The 17,650-nt window shown below is 32.0% G+C and overlaps 1 protein-coding gene across 1 annotated transcript; it reads right to left on the reverse strand.

Annotated features, from left to right (window-relative positions):
* Positions 1-386: 386 nt before the first annotated feature.
* Positions 387-15,781, reverse strand: LOC140431828 (peptidoglycan recognition protein 3-like). The gene is made up of 3 exons (XM_072519707.1): positions 15,153-15,781; positions 6,591-6,932; positions 387-2,511 (listed from the first exon to the last, which is right to left on the reverse strand). The coding sequence occupies exons 1-3, from the start codon at positions 15,226-15,228 to the stop codon at positions 2,345-2,347; spliced, it is 585 nt and encodes a 194-aa protein (XP_072375808.1). The 5' UTR covers positions 15,229-15,781; the 3' UTR covers positions 387-2,344.
* Between the last annotated feature and the right edge of the window lie 1,869 nt (positions 15,782-17,650).

Consider the following 17,650-nt stretch of genomic DNA (forward strand, 5'->3'; position numbering starts at 1 on the left):
AAAAAGTAAAGTTAGTGTAACCTTCTGGCTAAGATCTAGTGTTAGGCTTTTTAAGTCGCGCAAGCGCCCCTAACATGACTTAACGACAACTTTCGTTGACGGCTTTACGTGCCCTCCGAAGCACGGTGACACTTATTTAAATTAGAAATTGAAAATTTTGTCGGTGCCGGGAAAATTATGCTGCTTTGTATGCCGGGCATCATAATCTTTTTAACATCTTGGTGCATAAATAGCTATTAAACCATCGTTTTTTAATTAATAATGAAGCGCGTAAGGCGCTTATTTGTAGAATGAGAATTTAAACCAGCAATAATTTGTGCCCTAGATCTTGTTTCCATCTCTTATTGTAACTATAGGGGTAATTAAATAAAACACAAGCATAAAGTTTCTTTTTCTATATAGAATGTCACTTATTTTTGAACATTAAAAAAATAATTAACACAAATATAATATATAAAAAAAGTTGGTTGATTAGTTGATTTTGTAAATAAACTTAAACTAAGCCTCTAAAAACACTATTTTTATTAAAACATAACCTAACACATCACAGGGAAATGCATCGATCAACGAGATCATTCAGCCATATTTGATACTAATAGCCCTGTCAATAATTATCACGCTTACTTTAATTTAATTTATTTCACTAAACTCTACAATAAAAAGAACTCATTAATTATTTTAATGAAAAGTGCAACTGTTTTTAGTAATAAAAGCAACAGATGTGAGTTAAGAGAAGTTAAGATCAAAAATATAAGTTGTAAGATAAACTAAATAAAATCAGCATTCTCAAATTAAATTCTAACGTGTCCAAAAAAATACGATGCCGATCACAAAAAATATGGAAATCCGGCTACACGTTAACACAAACCAGTTTAACTTGTCAGAAAATAAGAAAATATATTATAAGAATAGATAATAAATGAAGAAACAAGAAGTAGTCAAACAAACTGAAAAGTAAAACTCATAACTTGCTTGTATCGTAGAATCATGATTATATAATCCTAATTGATCTTGTCAATAATTTAAAATTAAAAAACATTACTAAAACGGAATTTTATATATAATGGTTGCTCATTAATAGAACAATCCACTAAGTAATAATTTCCATCACCATTTTTACTTAACATCAAGTTAAGAAGTGGGAGATAAAAGACCATTTCAGAGGATCTGTAACACTAATTTAAATTTAAGCTTTAATCTTAAAACGGTTAGTGAAAGTATCTAAACGAAAAACGAAATGGATCTGTATATAGACTGGTCAATGAACAATTGACTTATCTTAACTCATTGAAATATTTCTAAATCATGAAAGTGTACCCTGTAAGATTATTGTAGGTTGATTTATTATTTGGATAATTTGTTTTGACAAGTTGGATGTCATCATGCATACAAATCAAAAGGTCCCATAAGCCGTTATAATATTTTTGGCATAAATGGTGAGACCAGAGTGGCTTTATGTGGGCCTACAATACCATAAAAGTGCGAGACCATGTTGATATCATAATATATGGCACTCAACGTGTTAAACAAAATATTCTGTTTACTGTAAGTAAACCTATTATAACATGCAGCATTAGGATAATCGAAAATTTAGGACAGTGCGATTATAAAAGCTAAGATTAAAATAAAATTTATAGGAAGTCTTTGATTGTTTTTACAAAAACTCAGCGAATGGATTTTTAAATATAAGAGATATAAGATTTTAAAAACAGTAAAATATTTGCAAATTTTGTACTGTTAGCTATAATATAGAATAATTCTCAACACCGTTCAAAAGTTTGAGGTTCGAAAATGTGAAAACACCGAATAATAAACACCGAATTTAAAAGCCAGAAAATAAATTAAAATAACAATGTACAAAAAAGTTACACTTCCCAGTAAAAAATTTAGGCAGTGGCAACAAAGCTAAAAACGAAAACTAACCAATTTAATGAATTTATTGGCTCAAATACCGACTAGAAAAAAACATTTTTTATACATAAAATGTGTTTCGGGCGACCTTTTACCGGTTGGGTCAGAAATATTTGTAACTAGATTATAATAAAGCACCTGACGTTATAAATTGAATAGCCTATTCAGGTTTAGACTATTCGCAGTATTTTAGAAATGGTTAAGCTCATCACAACTAATTAAGTTGTCGGACGAAAATAACTATCCCTTCTGTATATTTAAATAACAGAATAAATCAGTACACTTAATTACTATAAATATCAATAACATAAAGCAAAAGCAGTCCTTATAAAATAAAAAAATGTAAATATTCTAGTAACAAAACAAATAACACTAATTATTTTTGGTTTACATTGACTAATGACGGTCTAGTTGATAGTTCGAGAATATTTCTCTAACAAATATTTCGATGCGATTTGATGTAATCTGAAACTATATACAGAATAGTTCCGTTATATACAAAATTTCTATAACATGGATCCAGTTTCTGGTCGATTGTAGCTTGATTCAAAAAGTTGAGTACGTATCTTGGAACAACTTCTCTGATGGCATCATTGTCAACTAAAAAAGGGAAAAAATAAAAATAACATAATTCATTTAATCTTCCAAATATAATAAATAATGATTTATTAAATACATGATAAAAATTTATTTTATAATTAAAATTCCGAAAACTGATGTTATCGAAACTCTGGATTAGAGATTATAATTCCATGGTTTAGACAGACATAGGCAATATGTCTCGCAGACCAAGTGCGGACCTTTGGGCTATTCAATCAAGTCCCCACCTGATTTTGAGTAACATCAAAAATTATGCAACATAGGTATGTATTGTTACGATAAATAATGACGCATCATATGACTCAAAACTGTAAATATATTTATTACTAATATCCTTATTTATTCGAGTATTTTCTAGTAAGAAGATCCACGGGTCTCCCTCGGCTGAAAAACCAGTATGGCGTGACCTCCCAGTCTTTTCGCCAAGGGTCAGGAAGGTCGACATCCTTCGACGAGATTCTAGATTAACGGTGCTTTATATATAAAGACGAAAGTTTTTGAATAACAGTTAGTTTGTGAATATGAAGTCGAAAATAAATGTTGTATCGAATAAATTGTATAATAAAGTAATATAAATTATTGTGTTTTTTAGTGAATTATAATAAGTGTAGAAGACTGTAATAAATTAGAATAAGTGGAAATAAAGATTAAATAAACTAAGTGTTAAAACATTTTAATAATAAATAAAGACAATAAATTAGATTAATAAAAATATAACAGTATTTTAAATGTTTTCCTCTGTTGCCTCTTGGACTTCTGCGTTCCCCCACCACCACAATCTCATTACCATGCACTTCATGATGACAGGTGATGTTGAGTCTAATGCGTGTGTTGTTCGGCCATGTTCGGAACATATGGGGAACTGAGTTCTGAAAAGCCCTGTCAAAATCAAGTTTTCCAAACTTGAAATCTCATGCTCAGAAGACTGCATTAAAATTGCGATGTTTACATCTTCCTACATTTGTGGACAGGTGTTTTTTACTACAAAGCTTTGCAAAAACAGCATTAGAAACCCGATCGACTGTGAAACACCTAGATTCTTTCCTGCGAATCAGCTCATTAAAGTTTCTACGAGATTATCAAAAACTCTTAGGAGCTGTGTCTCAGTTTCATATATGACACATACCGCTTTATACTTTGCTAAAGAATAATCTATTTATGTTATTTTTTCAATATTTTTTTTACCATTTATGCTCATGAGATACGTGTAATGTAAAATTAAAATATAACGTTTATCACTAATAAAAACTTATTTTATTAATTTTTTTTCGACCCATCTAGAGAATGTTTTGATTTTGTGTAGCCCTCCACTTAAATAGTTTACCCATGTCTGGTTTGGACCCTTGTTTTCTATTCGGCACTAATACCTGCTTATTTTTTTACGTCATTATTTAGTTTGCACATCCATATGACAGAGTAGGTATGGCCATTGTCTATTGGTCTATTAACAATTGACAAGAAAAACTATTTTTATTTATGTTATGTTGGTCTCTTTCTCTCTATCTCTCTCTCTCTCTTTCTCTCTATAGAATACAATCAAAACATTAAAAATCATTATTGCCCAGAGATTTGCAGCCAAGATAGCTAAGTTTAGCTAGAGACCCAGTTTCGTGTAATATAATACGAATCTCATGCAACTCTGGGCGTCTTCGAAACCGCATTACGCCCTAGACTTTCCGTTGGTTATAAAATCAACTATAAGGTCTGAACTCAAATTAAAAGGTACAGTCTGTTTCTCATGTTAGTTGCAAATGCCACAACTACTTACCAATACGTCTAAAGCCCTAAAACCATAAATCTTTAAACCTAATGAAATGTTGTGCCTTAAAACAAAATTATACTAAATAAGTAGATATTAAGTGCCAAAGTATTGTTTTTAATTATATTAAATATATATTGTTCTGAAGCTATTTTATTGTGGCATCTTAATGTAGTTTACTATTTTTATTGAGAATAAGCCACAATTTTATTTTAAAATAAATTTATTTGACGTTTTGATTTCCACTTCGCAAATCGCTCTCAAAATACAAAACATAAATAAATTAAACAAATGCTGTTTTTGTTACATGGTAAAAACATTAGTCTAATAATTTAATTTTATCTGACTCATTCACATTGACAGTTCAAACATGTATTATACCTTTTAAAGTAGATGACATTTCAATAACATTCAAAACAATAAACACATTGAGATCTATTTTATCTAAAACTAAGTCTAACAATGAACAAAAAAGAACAAAGACGTGTTTTTATGAAATACCTTGGGAATGCGATCAGTTTTATTTAGGTGAAACATCAAGGCCATTAAATGTTAGAATGAGTGAACATCAATCTTATATTAAAAATAGAGAATTTGATAGATCTCAAATATGTAAACACGCATGGGAAAATGAACATAGTGAAAAGACTCAAGTATAGTCCTGAAAGAAACAAATGGTAAAAAAAAAATTAAAAAAACGGCTCTAATTATGTTAAATGAATCCAGTTGTGTGGCAAACTTTTCGGCAGAATGCAGTAGGTAGGATGATGTTGTTACCCGTATATGTTAAGAGAAAATTAACAGGAAGAAAATACCACTATTAGTTAGTCAATAATATATCGAGGATACATCATTAATGTTTTAAAATAACATACATATAAAATCAGAGTTTGGTATTGATATTGAGAGTAAAATAAAGACAAGGAACAAATACTTACCATATCCGGACAGTATTATGGGATCACTAACAGGAGAGTTTTACTGTCATCATTGCATGTGGTTATGATTTTTTTGCTATGATACATTCTTAAGTTAAAGTTGATTTCATGTAATACAATGATATATATTCAGGGATTCTACAGTATTCACTGCCTTCCCTCGCTCAACCGTTTCCATCTCTCTCTGTTGTCCCATTCTCCATCGTTTAGGCCTCTCTTACTCATGGCGTCGTCTATTTCGTTCCTCCAGGATTTTCGGGGTCGTCCTCTTCTCCTCCTTCCTATGGGACTTCATTCGGTTATTCTCTTTATCCATCTGATGTCGCTAGTTCTTGTTACATGTCCATACCACTTTGGTCTTTTTTGTTCTATATATGTTAATATGTCTGTTTCTATTGATGTTCTTTGCTTTATTTCGTCCTTACTTCTCCTATCCATTCTTGTTACTCACGCAGCATCTTCGCAGGCATTTCATCTCTGTTGCTACTATCTTACTGCTGTTTTTCTTGTTTATGATATAATTTTCAGCCCCATATGTCATAATACTTCGCACTAATGTTTTATAACTCTGTGCTTTTAATGCAATGAACTCTTATAATAAAGTCGTTCCAGGAACGCAACTCAAAAATATTGGCAATATTATTTTAAAGTCATCCATTTTAAAATGTATAATATATGTCTGAATTATCAATATGAATGAGTCAGATAAAATTAAATTAGAAGATTTTTATACCAAGCAACAAAAACAAAATTTGTTTAATTTATTAATGTTTTGTATTTTGAGAACGAAAATCGTGGCTTATTCCCAACAAAAATAGTAAATTGCATTATACCACAAGAATACAGCTTCAGAATAATACTCTTATCTGTAATAACTTCCCCTCGGAGAGCAGTCGAATTGTCGTGGTGGTGGAGTTCTTAATGCTCGATCCTGGCCACTGAAACACCCGGCAAAACTTTTCTGGTTGTATCAGTCCATTAACTAGCCTCTCGTTGGAATAAGAATGGACATTAAAGAATGTCCATACTTGTCCCATGAATGAAGATGAGCAAGGTTTAACAAAGATACAGCCAAGAGCATGATAATTGTAGTCATAAAAAGATTTAGCTACCTTTTAAAGGAATACTTCGACCCAAAAACCGCTAAAACCTACCCTAAATCCGCAAGCAGAAGTGTGGAGTATATTTAAATATCTTTTAGGTCGCAATGTGCAAGAGTTTATTAGGTCAAACGATTTATTTAGTTTCAATCTACAAGTAATTCATTCACGTCGTAATTTCTTCTGCTTGGTAATAATGATAAACATAAATATATATTGTGAATATCTTTGAAATTATAGTTATGAATATATTTAATTTTGCAATTTGTTATAAATACTTACTTAAAAAGGCAATTGTTAGATCTTCGTCTGTAAAACTTGCTTTACAAGTACAGCGATCCCAGCTTCGCCCTTCGTAAATAGTTCCGTCTTGGTCCACGATAAAATTAAACAAAATATCCGGTTCGTGCCTATCTTTCATTTGGTTCTTCCGAAGAAGCTTTACGCAATTTTCGTTAGATGATGCATCATGGCAGATTGTTTTATCCATAGAACTGAGCTCGATGAAAAATACGTTATGGGCAGGAAGTTTTAATTTTTTCATGTGAGTTGGAGATTCATATCCGGCTTCAAGAGTAATCCACTGGTTTTTGAGAATATAATTAAAATAACCATTTTCAGATTCTAAAAAAAATATTATACTGATTAATTTCAACTGTATTTATGTTTTAACAGAAAATCGCATATATTTAAAAAGGAAGTTCATTTCTTATATTATTTACGATACAATTTTGATATCTGATACAAAGACGGTTTTTAAATTGGGAAATTAAACAGATAAACTAAAAAAGTTGAACTACCAACGTAAAATAGGAATTAATCTTATACTATTGGCAGTTAAAATTAAGATGATGCAGAAGGCAGCAAAATCGAGAAAAATACAGGTGTCACTGTCTTAGCAAATAATTTTATAAAATTTTATACGAATTATTTCAGATAATCTGATTTAACTGCTAATAATTTTAACTGTCCGCTATGTCCGTTTTATCCAATAATTCTATGTAAATACTGACGCTTTTGACCAATATATTTTAAGTAAAAATAAATCCTAAATAAGTATTATCATAAACCTGTAAGCATCCACTGCTGGAATTACGTCTTCATCAGCTTTTTACATCTGTTTATGTCTTGTGCAGATTGTATTCAGTTACTACGAGGCGTGTTTTTTAAGTAAGTACCGTTTTGGAATTAAAAAAGACGTGCAAAGATATGGCAATAATTTTATTTTTACATGAAAGCCTGTACCTTAATCTACTTTTCTACATAATTTCCGTGAATATTGAGGCACTTGTCATAACGTGGCACCAGTTTTTGAATACCCTCCTGATAAAATTCTGCCGCCTGACTTGTTAACCACTGCATCACAAATGTTTTGACTTCGTTATCGTCTTGAAGACGCTGACCGCCCAGGTGTTTCTTCAAGTGCTGGAACAAATGGTAGTCGCTGGGCGCCAGATCAGGGCTGTATGGAGGATCATCTAGAGTTTCCCATTTAAATGATTTGATGAGATCTTTGGTATGATTAGCAACATGTGGACGGGCAATGTCATGCAGCAAAACGATACCCTTACTCAACTTGCCACGTCTTTTGTTCTGGATTGCACGACGCAGATTTTTCAATGTCTTACAATAAGACGCTGCATTGATTGTCTCATTACGAGGCAGAAACTCCACTAGCAATACTCCTTTTCTGTCCCAAAAAACTGTCCACATGATTTTCCGGGCAGAAATTGTTTGCTTAAACTTCACTCTTTTGGGTGATGATGAATGTCGCCATTCCATGGATTGTTGTTTCGATTCTGGTGTGACGTAGGCCACCCACGTTTCGTTACCAGTAACAATTTGGTCTAAAAAATCTTCACCTTCACTGTGGTACCGTTCAAGGAAAGTCAATGCACTGCCTAAACGTTGGGTTTTGTGCAAATCCGTCAACATTTTTGGAACCCAACGTGAACAGAATTTTCGGTAATTCAAGTTCTCGGTAATAATGCGATATAAAACACTACGAGAATACTGAGGAAAGCAGTCGGACAATGATGACATTGTAAAGCGTCTGTTTTCTCTCACCCTTTCGTCCACTTTCTGCACCAAATTTTCATTAACGACCGAAGGACGCCCACTCCGTTCTTCATCATGCACATTTGTGCGGCCATCTTTAAATGATCTCACCCATTTCCTTACCATTTCATCACTCATAATGTTTTGTCCGTAAACTTCAACGATCTCACGATGAATATCGATCGGTTTTACGCCTTTAACACTAAGAAATCGTATAACAGCCCGTACTTCACAATCAGCGTGACTCACGATTGTTGGAGGCATCTTAAACACTGGAGTAAACAAGTATACAATGAAGAATCAGACTGTAATGTCGTCAGTGCGTAGACAAAAGATGTAGGTAACCAGCGCTCATGCGCGGAACGCCGACCGTAGCGCTGCGGCGGCGGAATCGCAAAACGGTACTTACTTAAAAAACATGCCTCGTATTAACACGCTTCAAATCTATCTATATGTCTATCTGGTTGGTGAGCATCCTCTGCGCCTTAGTGCTTCTTGTCATGCCTAGTGTACCAAGTTAGAGGGCGATGAGTGTGCCTAACTGATAATAAGTGAGTGGAAATGCTCTGATGAATGTAACACTGTTGAACAAAAAACGATACTAATGTCCGGAGTTCCATCTGGTAGAGGTGTCAATTAATTTTATTGGTATAATTTCCTTTTTATTATTACATCGTTTTGATTTATTAAGTTTCCAGCTTTCTATACTGCTGCGATCTCCAAGACATGAATTCATTTTGCCGCAATTTCTCTCCTTAGGTTAATTATTTTTTTTCTAGCGTATTTTCCTTCGTACTCTGGTCTATGCTTTTTTATATGCTACTTTATCATTGTCGTCCTGAGAACTTAGGTATTGTTGGTATTTTTTCCTCTTTTCTTCAATATCCTTTTCTATTTATTCATCCGACCAGTATGGTTTTAGTCTTACGCGCTATCTCAGAGTAAAGCATCTTTTGCTGATGTATGGATAATTTGATGCATAATTTGATCCATTTATAGTATTTTTTAACATTGATGAAATCTCTGAAATCACCTTTTTTGAGTTTCTTTTTTAGTCTGTATTTATATAGTAGTTTTGTTTAATTCGTGTTGTTCACATACTGTGATTAGCTTTTGCCCGCTGTCATTGATGATGTTTTCACCAAAAAACCTAACTACATACGTTATTCCTCTGTTTTCTTTTAGTTCAGCTGTTTAAATCCCCAAGTATTATTAGTTATCTAGTATTTTAAGTTTTTTTAGCTTAAATTATCTTAAATTTCTTTAAGTTGTTTAAAGAATTCTTCTTTGTCATGCATAAGTGAATCGTCATTTTTTCGTATTTTATACAGTGTGTAAAAGCCAAATGGAATAAATTCATTATTTAGGATACTGTACATATTTATAAAAAATCCCGAAACGCGTCAAATTTAAATTATAACTTAACATTCTTTAACGTAAAAATGCAACCCCTACCTTCAACCCCCTTAGAATGACAGGTACAACCCCCAATTTTTAAAATAGGAAGTATAGGCTTGTGATATATCGTTTGAAAGGTCTTTTCATTCTCCATTCAAAAATGTTGTCGCTTTTAAGTTTATTAAGATTAATTAAGATAAAATAAATTAAAATCATGTGTTTACCGAAATTCGCTAAAATATACTCAAAACTTATTTCCCTTTAGGTCTTGATAATGAGAAAGTAAACAAAAACCATAGCAATGTGGTTTTTAGATGGTAACCATTAAAAAACTTTAAAGAATTTCCGTGGCAACGTTATTTTAACACGCATTAGTAAATTGTTTTATTTAAGTTGTCAGTGTTTTAATTTAAGTAAAAAGGTCGTTCAATTCAATTCTGAAAAATGGTTAGATTAACGGAAATGCATAAAATAACAGTTTTACAAATGATTGGTTACGGAGATAACACCCAAACACAACAGGAAGTAACTCGCCTATTTCATGAGAAATTTCCTAATTTACCGCCTATATCCCAAGGAACAATAAGTAAAATAAAGAAGCAGTTTCGCAAGTTTGGTCATGTAAGGCAGATAAAAAAAGCAGCTGCCAATGCACTGAGTGATGAACTCAAATTAGATGTGTTGCTTGAGTTTCAGGAAAATCCACATACATCGAGTAGACAGTACATTCAATGCTAGCCATACATCGATAGTAAACATATTAAAAGAAAATAAATTGCATCCCTATAAGATGATACCTACTCAGGAGCTCATGGAAGACGATTTTGATAGGAGAACTTTTTTTTGTGAGAAAATGATGGACATGTTGTATAACAATATTATCCAATTAGAAGACGTTATGTTTTCTGATGAGTGTACTTTTTCACTTAACGGTCATGCTAATCGGCAAAATTGCCGCTACTGGGCCACGGAAAATCCTCACTGGATGAGAGAAGAACACACTCAATACCCTCAAAAGGTTAATGTTTGGGCAGGGATTGATGAAACAATATCATTGGTCCCTTTTTCATTGAGGGCATCTTGAATGGCAACAATTATTTGGCACTACTTCAAAATGATGTCATTCCAACGTTGGCAAATTTATATCCTGATCCAGGAAACCCTCAAGTTCCAGCAAATACGATATGGTTTCAGCAGGATGGAGCACCACCACATTACCAACTTAATGTCCGGCAGTACCTCGATACAATATTTCCCAATCGATGGATAGGGAGGCGAGGATCGATTAAATGGCCAGCGCGATTACCTGATCTTACATTATTAGATTTCTTTTTATGGGGATATGTGAAGAGCCATGTGTACAAAACTAAACCTTCTGATTTAAATGACTTAAAAAAACGAATAACGCTTGCGATTAGGTCGATCACGCCTGTTATGTTAAATAATCTTAGAAGACAGTTTTATTTGAGATTAGGATGTTGCCAAGACGTTCGCGGTGAACATTTTGAACATCTACTTCATTAAAATTCATAGTTCTTTTTCGTGTTCTACATTTTATTACGTTTTGCATTACATTTTAGTTTTTGATTGTATTGTAGCGAATTTCGGTAACCACATGATTTTAATTTATTTTATCTTGTTAACCTAAACTAAATAAATAACCTAAATAATAAATTTATTCCATTTGGCTTTTACACACTGTATATCGTAATTTTATAGTAACGGTACTGGGTAACAAGTTGAGACTCCGCTATAAAAATGGTCGCATGGGATGTTTTTCAAGAAAGTGGTGTCGACGGATTACATCTATTTTCTTATATTATCAATTTGATGATTGTGAATGTATGGATGATACTGTGCCGAAAAAGCAACAATAAATTTAGAAACTTTGTTCACAACATCAATCTACAACGTCAACAACCTTCCACGTTGACCTAACAGGTACATTGTGGCTTATTCCTAGGTTAAAGTTGTTCTTTCATCTTAGCTTTTTTAATAAAGTCTACTATGGCCTTTGGTGAAACTTCTACGAAGTCGTAGGGTGCGAGCTAATAACGATCAAATGTACTGATCCTTATTCTAAACAGTCCATTGCTTAACAAAAATATACTTTGTTTTTACAAAGTTTCATACCAAGTAAGCTTTAATAAATATTATTAAGTTTGAATTTGGCTAGATTAAATTGTAATTTTTTAATGTACTTTTATACCCCAAGCCGTCAGAGACGAAAATGCCACTTAATCTCTAAAAATCATACAAGGAAGCTGAATTTTGCTGGAAAAAGTGGTAATAAACATTTTGGGGTGTCTCAAAATTGACATCAGGAAAATTCAGCTTGTTCGTATGATTTTTAGAGGTCAAATCTCTGGCGACTGGATTATTAGTGCATATTGTGCCATAAATAGCAAAAATAAAAAAAAAACTAGAATTAAAAGAAAAACTAACGGTGAGGGAATATTTCAAATATTTTTAACATACTTTTGATAGCAAATTTTTATTCATAAATTTTTTCCATAAAAAAGACCAAAAATCATGCAGTGAGGGTTTAACGATACAATAAAGAAACAGACAAACTGAAGATAGACAAAAAAATGCATGTATAGAATGCATGTATAGAAACTTGTAATGCAGCCTATCTAGAAGTACACCGTAGAAAGATAACATAAAATAGCCTAAGAAAGAAAAATATTAAATAAAAATCATATACAGGGTGGTCCTTAAGTAATTGTACACAAAGAAACAGTAGATTCTACATTCTAAAATATTACGATTTAAGCCAAATTGCTTTAATAAAATATTGATATTAAGAAAGATACAGGGTGTTAAAATGTAAAATTAAAATTTTATTTTTCGCTATAACTTTTATGTTTGTAAACATTTATGTATGAAAATTTACAAATAGGTACTTTTAAATACGAAAAATTATAATTTGATGCACACTTTGATGTAACTGATAGAGGGCGCCACTTATGCCATATATGTGGTATAAATTTGCACTTAACTTTTTTGCTTTTTAAGTTACCTGTATTTGAGATAAAAAATATTAAAGATACATTATTTTAACAAAAAAAATGTATACCTGTTAATAACTTTTTTCGAGATAAACTCAACATTTTTCGAGATAATCGCATTTTAAAAATCAGCTGCATAATTCTGATCTAAAGCAATTACTCCAGGCAACGAAGAAAAAATAGACAAAAACATTAATACTTCTGAATGTTGGTATAAAATACCTTTAACTAAAGTTAATAGTTAAAGAAATCGCGCTATCTCAGAGTATATCAGCAGGATAATTAATAATAGGTTTTGACAAAATAACAGAATAATATGATTTTACATCAAACATTTTACGTTTTATGTTACATTAAAGTCATAATCAAAACATTTTGGTTTACAAACCAAATTAAGAATAGTTAAACTAAATAACATAACTTTTTGGCAAAGTAAATGTCCGATATGTCCACCATTTTCTTTAATTCATTTGTCAATATATTCCACAAAAGATCGTCTCATATTAAATAGCATTATTGGTTCTAAAGAAACTGCTGCAGTATTTATTTCTTCCCATAGTTGGTTGCGAATATTTATGTGATTCTTATAGACACGTTGTTTGAATGCGCTCCATACACCAAAATCAAGCGGATTAAATTCGGGGCTACATGGTGGCTATAATGTATAATGGATGAATATATTATTTTGGATACTTATCCAAATCTTATGGTATATTATGGAACTACATCTTATTTGTCGCAGAAGTTAAATAATGTATTAAAATGTGATGTATCTCGTTCATTGGTTACTTATATACATACGGAATAACCTATCGATGACATTATTTATTTATATGATTACGTTACAGCTTACGAGTAACTATAATTACATCTCGAACAAATGGACTATTATTATTTACTAACGAACTAATATTATGCTAAACTAAATTGTCTGTGTGTTTACTATATTTATAATAATATCGGTTATTAGGACAACGATGATGTTTTTGTAAAAATGCTGAGTCGTTCAGGTTAGATTTGTAGCAAAACTATTATGAAACAGGACACACATGTGTTATTCAATACCTGTGCTCTAGTTTCTATTGGTTCTAATAAAAATTGGTAAGCCATTTACGTAATCAACAATAAGTATTCTTTTCGGATTTTTTATGAATTAAATAATTATATCAATATCTCACCACATTGCCAAGGAATATGACTACCACGACCCAATTCAACGTTTAGAAAAGTTTTATTTAAGTATGTTCTAACTGCCTTCTCTCTAGAATGTGGTGGTGTACCATCTTGCATAAACCACATATTTTGGGTTTTTTAGCATTTTACAATAGACAAAAAGTAATACAACGCCATTATAGAAACTTAAGAAGCGATAGAAAAAAGAAATTGTAAACATGATGACGGCCAACGTCTGAATACGGATACGGCAACTAAAGAAGAAGATGAAATATATTTTCTCCAATAAGACATTTAGCACCCATAACAAAGCATTTTGTGATGTTACATTATCATCTTTGAGTTGTTTTAATAAGAATAAACTATGAATTATGCTTATCTACAGGTATTCAGTGCTTTACCGCACAAATATCAAACTAAGAACTATTGTGCAGCTGACTTATAAAATGCATTTATCTCGAAAACGGTTGAATTTTCAGGTTACTAACTAGTATACCTTTTCTTTGTAAAAATAATGTATCTTTAATATTTTTTTTTTAACACAAATAGAGCTAGCTTAAAGAGTGAAAAAGTTAAGCGCAAATTTATGACACACACGTGGCATATGTAGCGCCCTCTATTAGTTACATTAAAGTAAGTATAAAATTATAATGTATCCTACTCAAACGCATCCAACTGTAATAAAACTTTAAATTTCCACTTTAACACCCTGTATCTTTCTTAATATCAACATTCTATTAAAGCAAGTTGGCTTAAATCGTAATATTTTAAAGTGCAGAATCTACGGTTTCTGTTTGTACAATTACTTAAGGACCACCCTGTATATATATAAATATTTATATATATATATATATATATATATATATATATATATATATATATATATATATATATATATATATATATATATCAGAAAATAGTAAAGTAGAAAATAATTAAAAAAGCTTGAGGGAAGTAATCAGTTGCAAGGAGATTTATAGGTTGGTCCAGAAAGATGTGTAATTATAATATTTCAAAAGAAAACGTTCACTAAAAACAGGTAATATTCCTTAATAATAAAGATACTAAAAGAGGAAGAATAAATATATAATCAGATATTTTGAATTCCGACTATTATTTGTATAAAATCATTTCCTTGAATATGGAACAGATACATTAATTTTATTGTATTATTAAAAATTGATGTGAAATGATTATCACTTACGTGTTTGACCTAACCAGATTAATAAAAATGCACCAATTGAAACAGCTAATACTATGAGCGTTATGAAAAGCACCATCCATAGTCTATCCAAGAACCGTCTATTAAATGGTGTTCTCGACAACAACGGGGTCGACTCTTCATCTCCTATAGATTCTGGATCATATTCGGTGGGCCGGCTACTTTCACTACTGGATAAAAAATTTTCAGCCACGCTTTTTATTTTATTCACAAGTCCAGTACCATTTTGCTGGTTTCCTGGATTTTCTAACTTAAACACTGTTGGTGGTTTGCTAGCTGGATCATCAATAGGTGGCTTGTTAAATGGATATCGGTTGATGGTTTGCTAATTGTATTATCAGGTTTAGTCACAAGTTCAGTACCACTTTGCTGAGTTCCTGGATTGTCTAAGTTAAACGCTAGTGATTTGCTAGCTGGAGTATCGGGTTTATTATCCTTGGAATCTTCGTTGGGTCCTAGCAACGGAACTCTTTCCCCCTCCTTTAGAGGAGGGTCGTCATCAGTTTCGGGATTTTCCTCCTCGTGCGTTGTAAGACTAACATTCTCTAAGGGACTAGAGGTATTCTCGTTTTTGTTTTCGTTCTCAGCTGGTGCTGCTGATTTATCTTCCAAACCTAAAAAAAAGTTGTAGTTTATAAAATTGTTTTTAAATCGTTTAAATGCTCCTCAACTTAAGAGAAGAGACAATTCGACAAAAGAACAGAGAGATAAAAGACCTTGGCTTTAGAACTCATCGACTGTAAATTTCATCAATATTATATAAGCTTTATACACAAACATAATATTTTTTCATGATTCTTTTTTATCTCTGGCTCCTATTATCAGTATTTAGTAAATATATATTAGTAAGTGAATCTTAAAAACGAATATTGCCCAAAAAAATAATGTACAGCCTCGGAACAGGACTGATACTATGAAGACGACCACGACGAGAAATAAGGACGAGCGAAAAATATCCAAAACTCTGGTGAGAATTACTACATGGAATATCAGATCGCTCAATTCAACCAAGGACCAGGGACCAAGAAACATCCCAAGTGCTGAAGAGAAACAAATACACATTTGCACTCTACAGGAAACAAGAAAGAAAGAAAAAGACAATCAAAAATAGTGGAGTAGCAAAAGAAAGCAGGGCCAAAGAAGGTGTAGCCTCACTAATACACAAAAGGTATCAAAATCACATCAAATAGTGTCAATACATATCAGAAAGGATTGTAACAACAAAAATAAGAATGGAGAAGAAAGACCTACAGGGGCATCGTTTTATGACGAATTACAACAAGTAGTAAACTCAACTCAGAGAAAAAGATGATATTGGGGGATTTTAGCTCGAATGAGCAATCAATTAATATCTGAAACTAAGCAAAAACATAACGAGAAGTGTAAAAATGAAAGTGGAGAACTGATGATAAACCTCTGCACAAATACCGAATTTTTAACCACAAAGACCAACACAAATATACATTCAATAACACCAGTGGACAAAGATCTATGATAGATTACGTTATAACCAACAGAGATATACTGTATCCATTAAAAATAATCGACGTAAGATGCCCCAACAGCTCATGTAGGTAGCGACCATAGCCTAGTATTATGTGAAATAAGAATCATCATGAAATACTTCACTCTTAAGAGAGCGGCGACAACACAAACAAAAATCAACGCCGAAGGACTAAATACAGAATCCATTTAACATTTATACAGAAAAAAAAATATTAGGAAAGATTGCTGGGAATCAAATATTAAAAAACGATAGCATCGAGGAAAGCTGGGAAAATTTAAAAAATAACATACTTAATGCAGCAACAAAATCACTTGGAGAGAGAAAAGTACACAAACATTAACATATCAAAAAAGAAAACACCATGGTTTAGAGAGGAAGTAAAGATAAAATGTGAAGCAAAAAAGAAAGCCTTTTTACAATATAGAACACAATAACCACATATATACAACCACTATAAACGAATCAGAAATGAAACGAATACTTTAATTAGACAAATAAAAAGGAAACACTGGCAGATTTTCTTAAAACAGATAGAACACGACTTCTACGGACACACAAAAGAAATATGGTGAATGATCAGAGTTCAAAGAAAAGAGATGAACGAACTAATAACAATGAAACACATTCACAAGCAAACATGGGCAGACTATTTTCGATCCCTATTTGCTAAAAGCGACGATATAAATATTGAGGAGGAAGATGTAAAGCGAGCATTAAGGAAATTAAATAACAGAAAATAACCAGGAGAGACTAGAATACCGAACGAACTTCTAAGTACGGAGGACTAGATTTGACCAAAGAACTACTAAAAACTAATCTAAAAAATAATAGAACAAAAGAGAACTTCTCAAGCAGGCAGATCAAGCATCCCAACACCTCTCTTCAAAAAGGGAGACTACTCGGACACGGAAACCTACAGAGGAATTAATTTATTAAACACAACACTAAAATTAACAACTCTGAGATAGCGCGT

The sequence above is a fragment of the Diabrotica undecimpunctata genome, unplaced genomic scaffold, assembly GCF_040954645.1.
Source record: "Diabrotica undecimpunctata isolate CICGRU unplaced genomic scaffold, icDiaUnde3 ctg00002087.1, whole genome shotgun sequence".
NCBI lineage: Eukaryota > Metazoa > Arthropoda > Insecta > Coleoptera > Chrysomelidae > Diabrotica > Diabrotica undecimpunctata.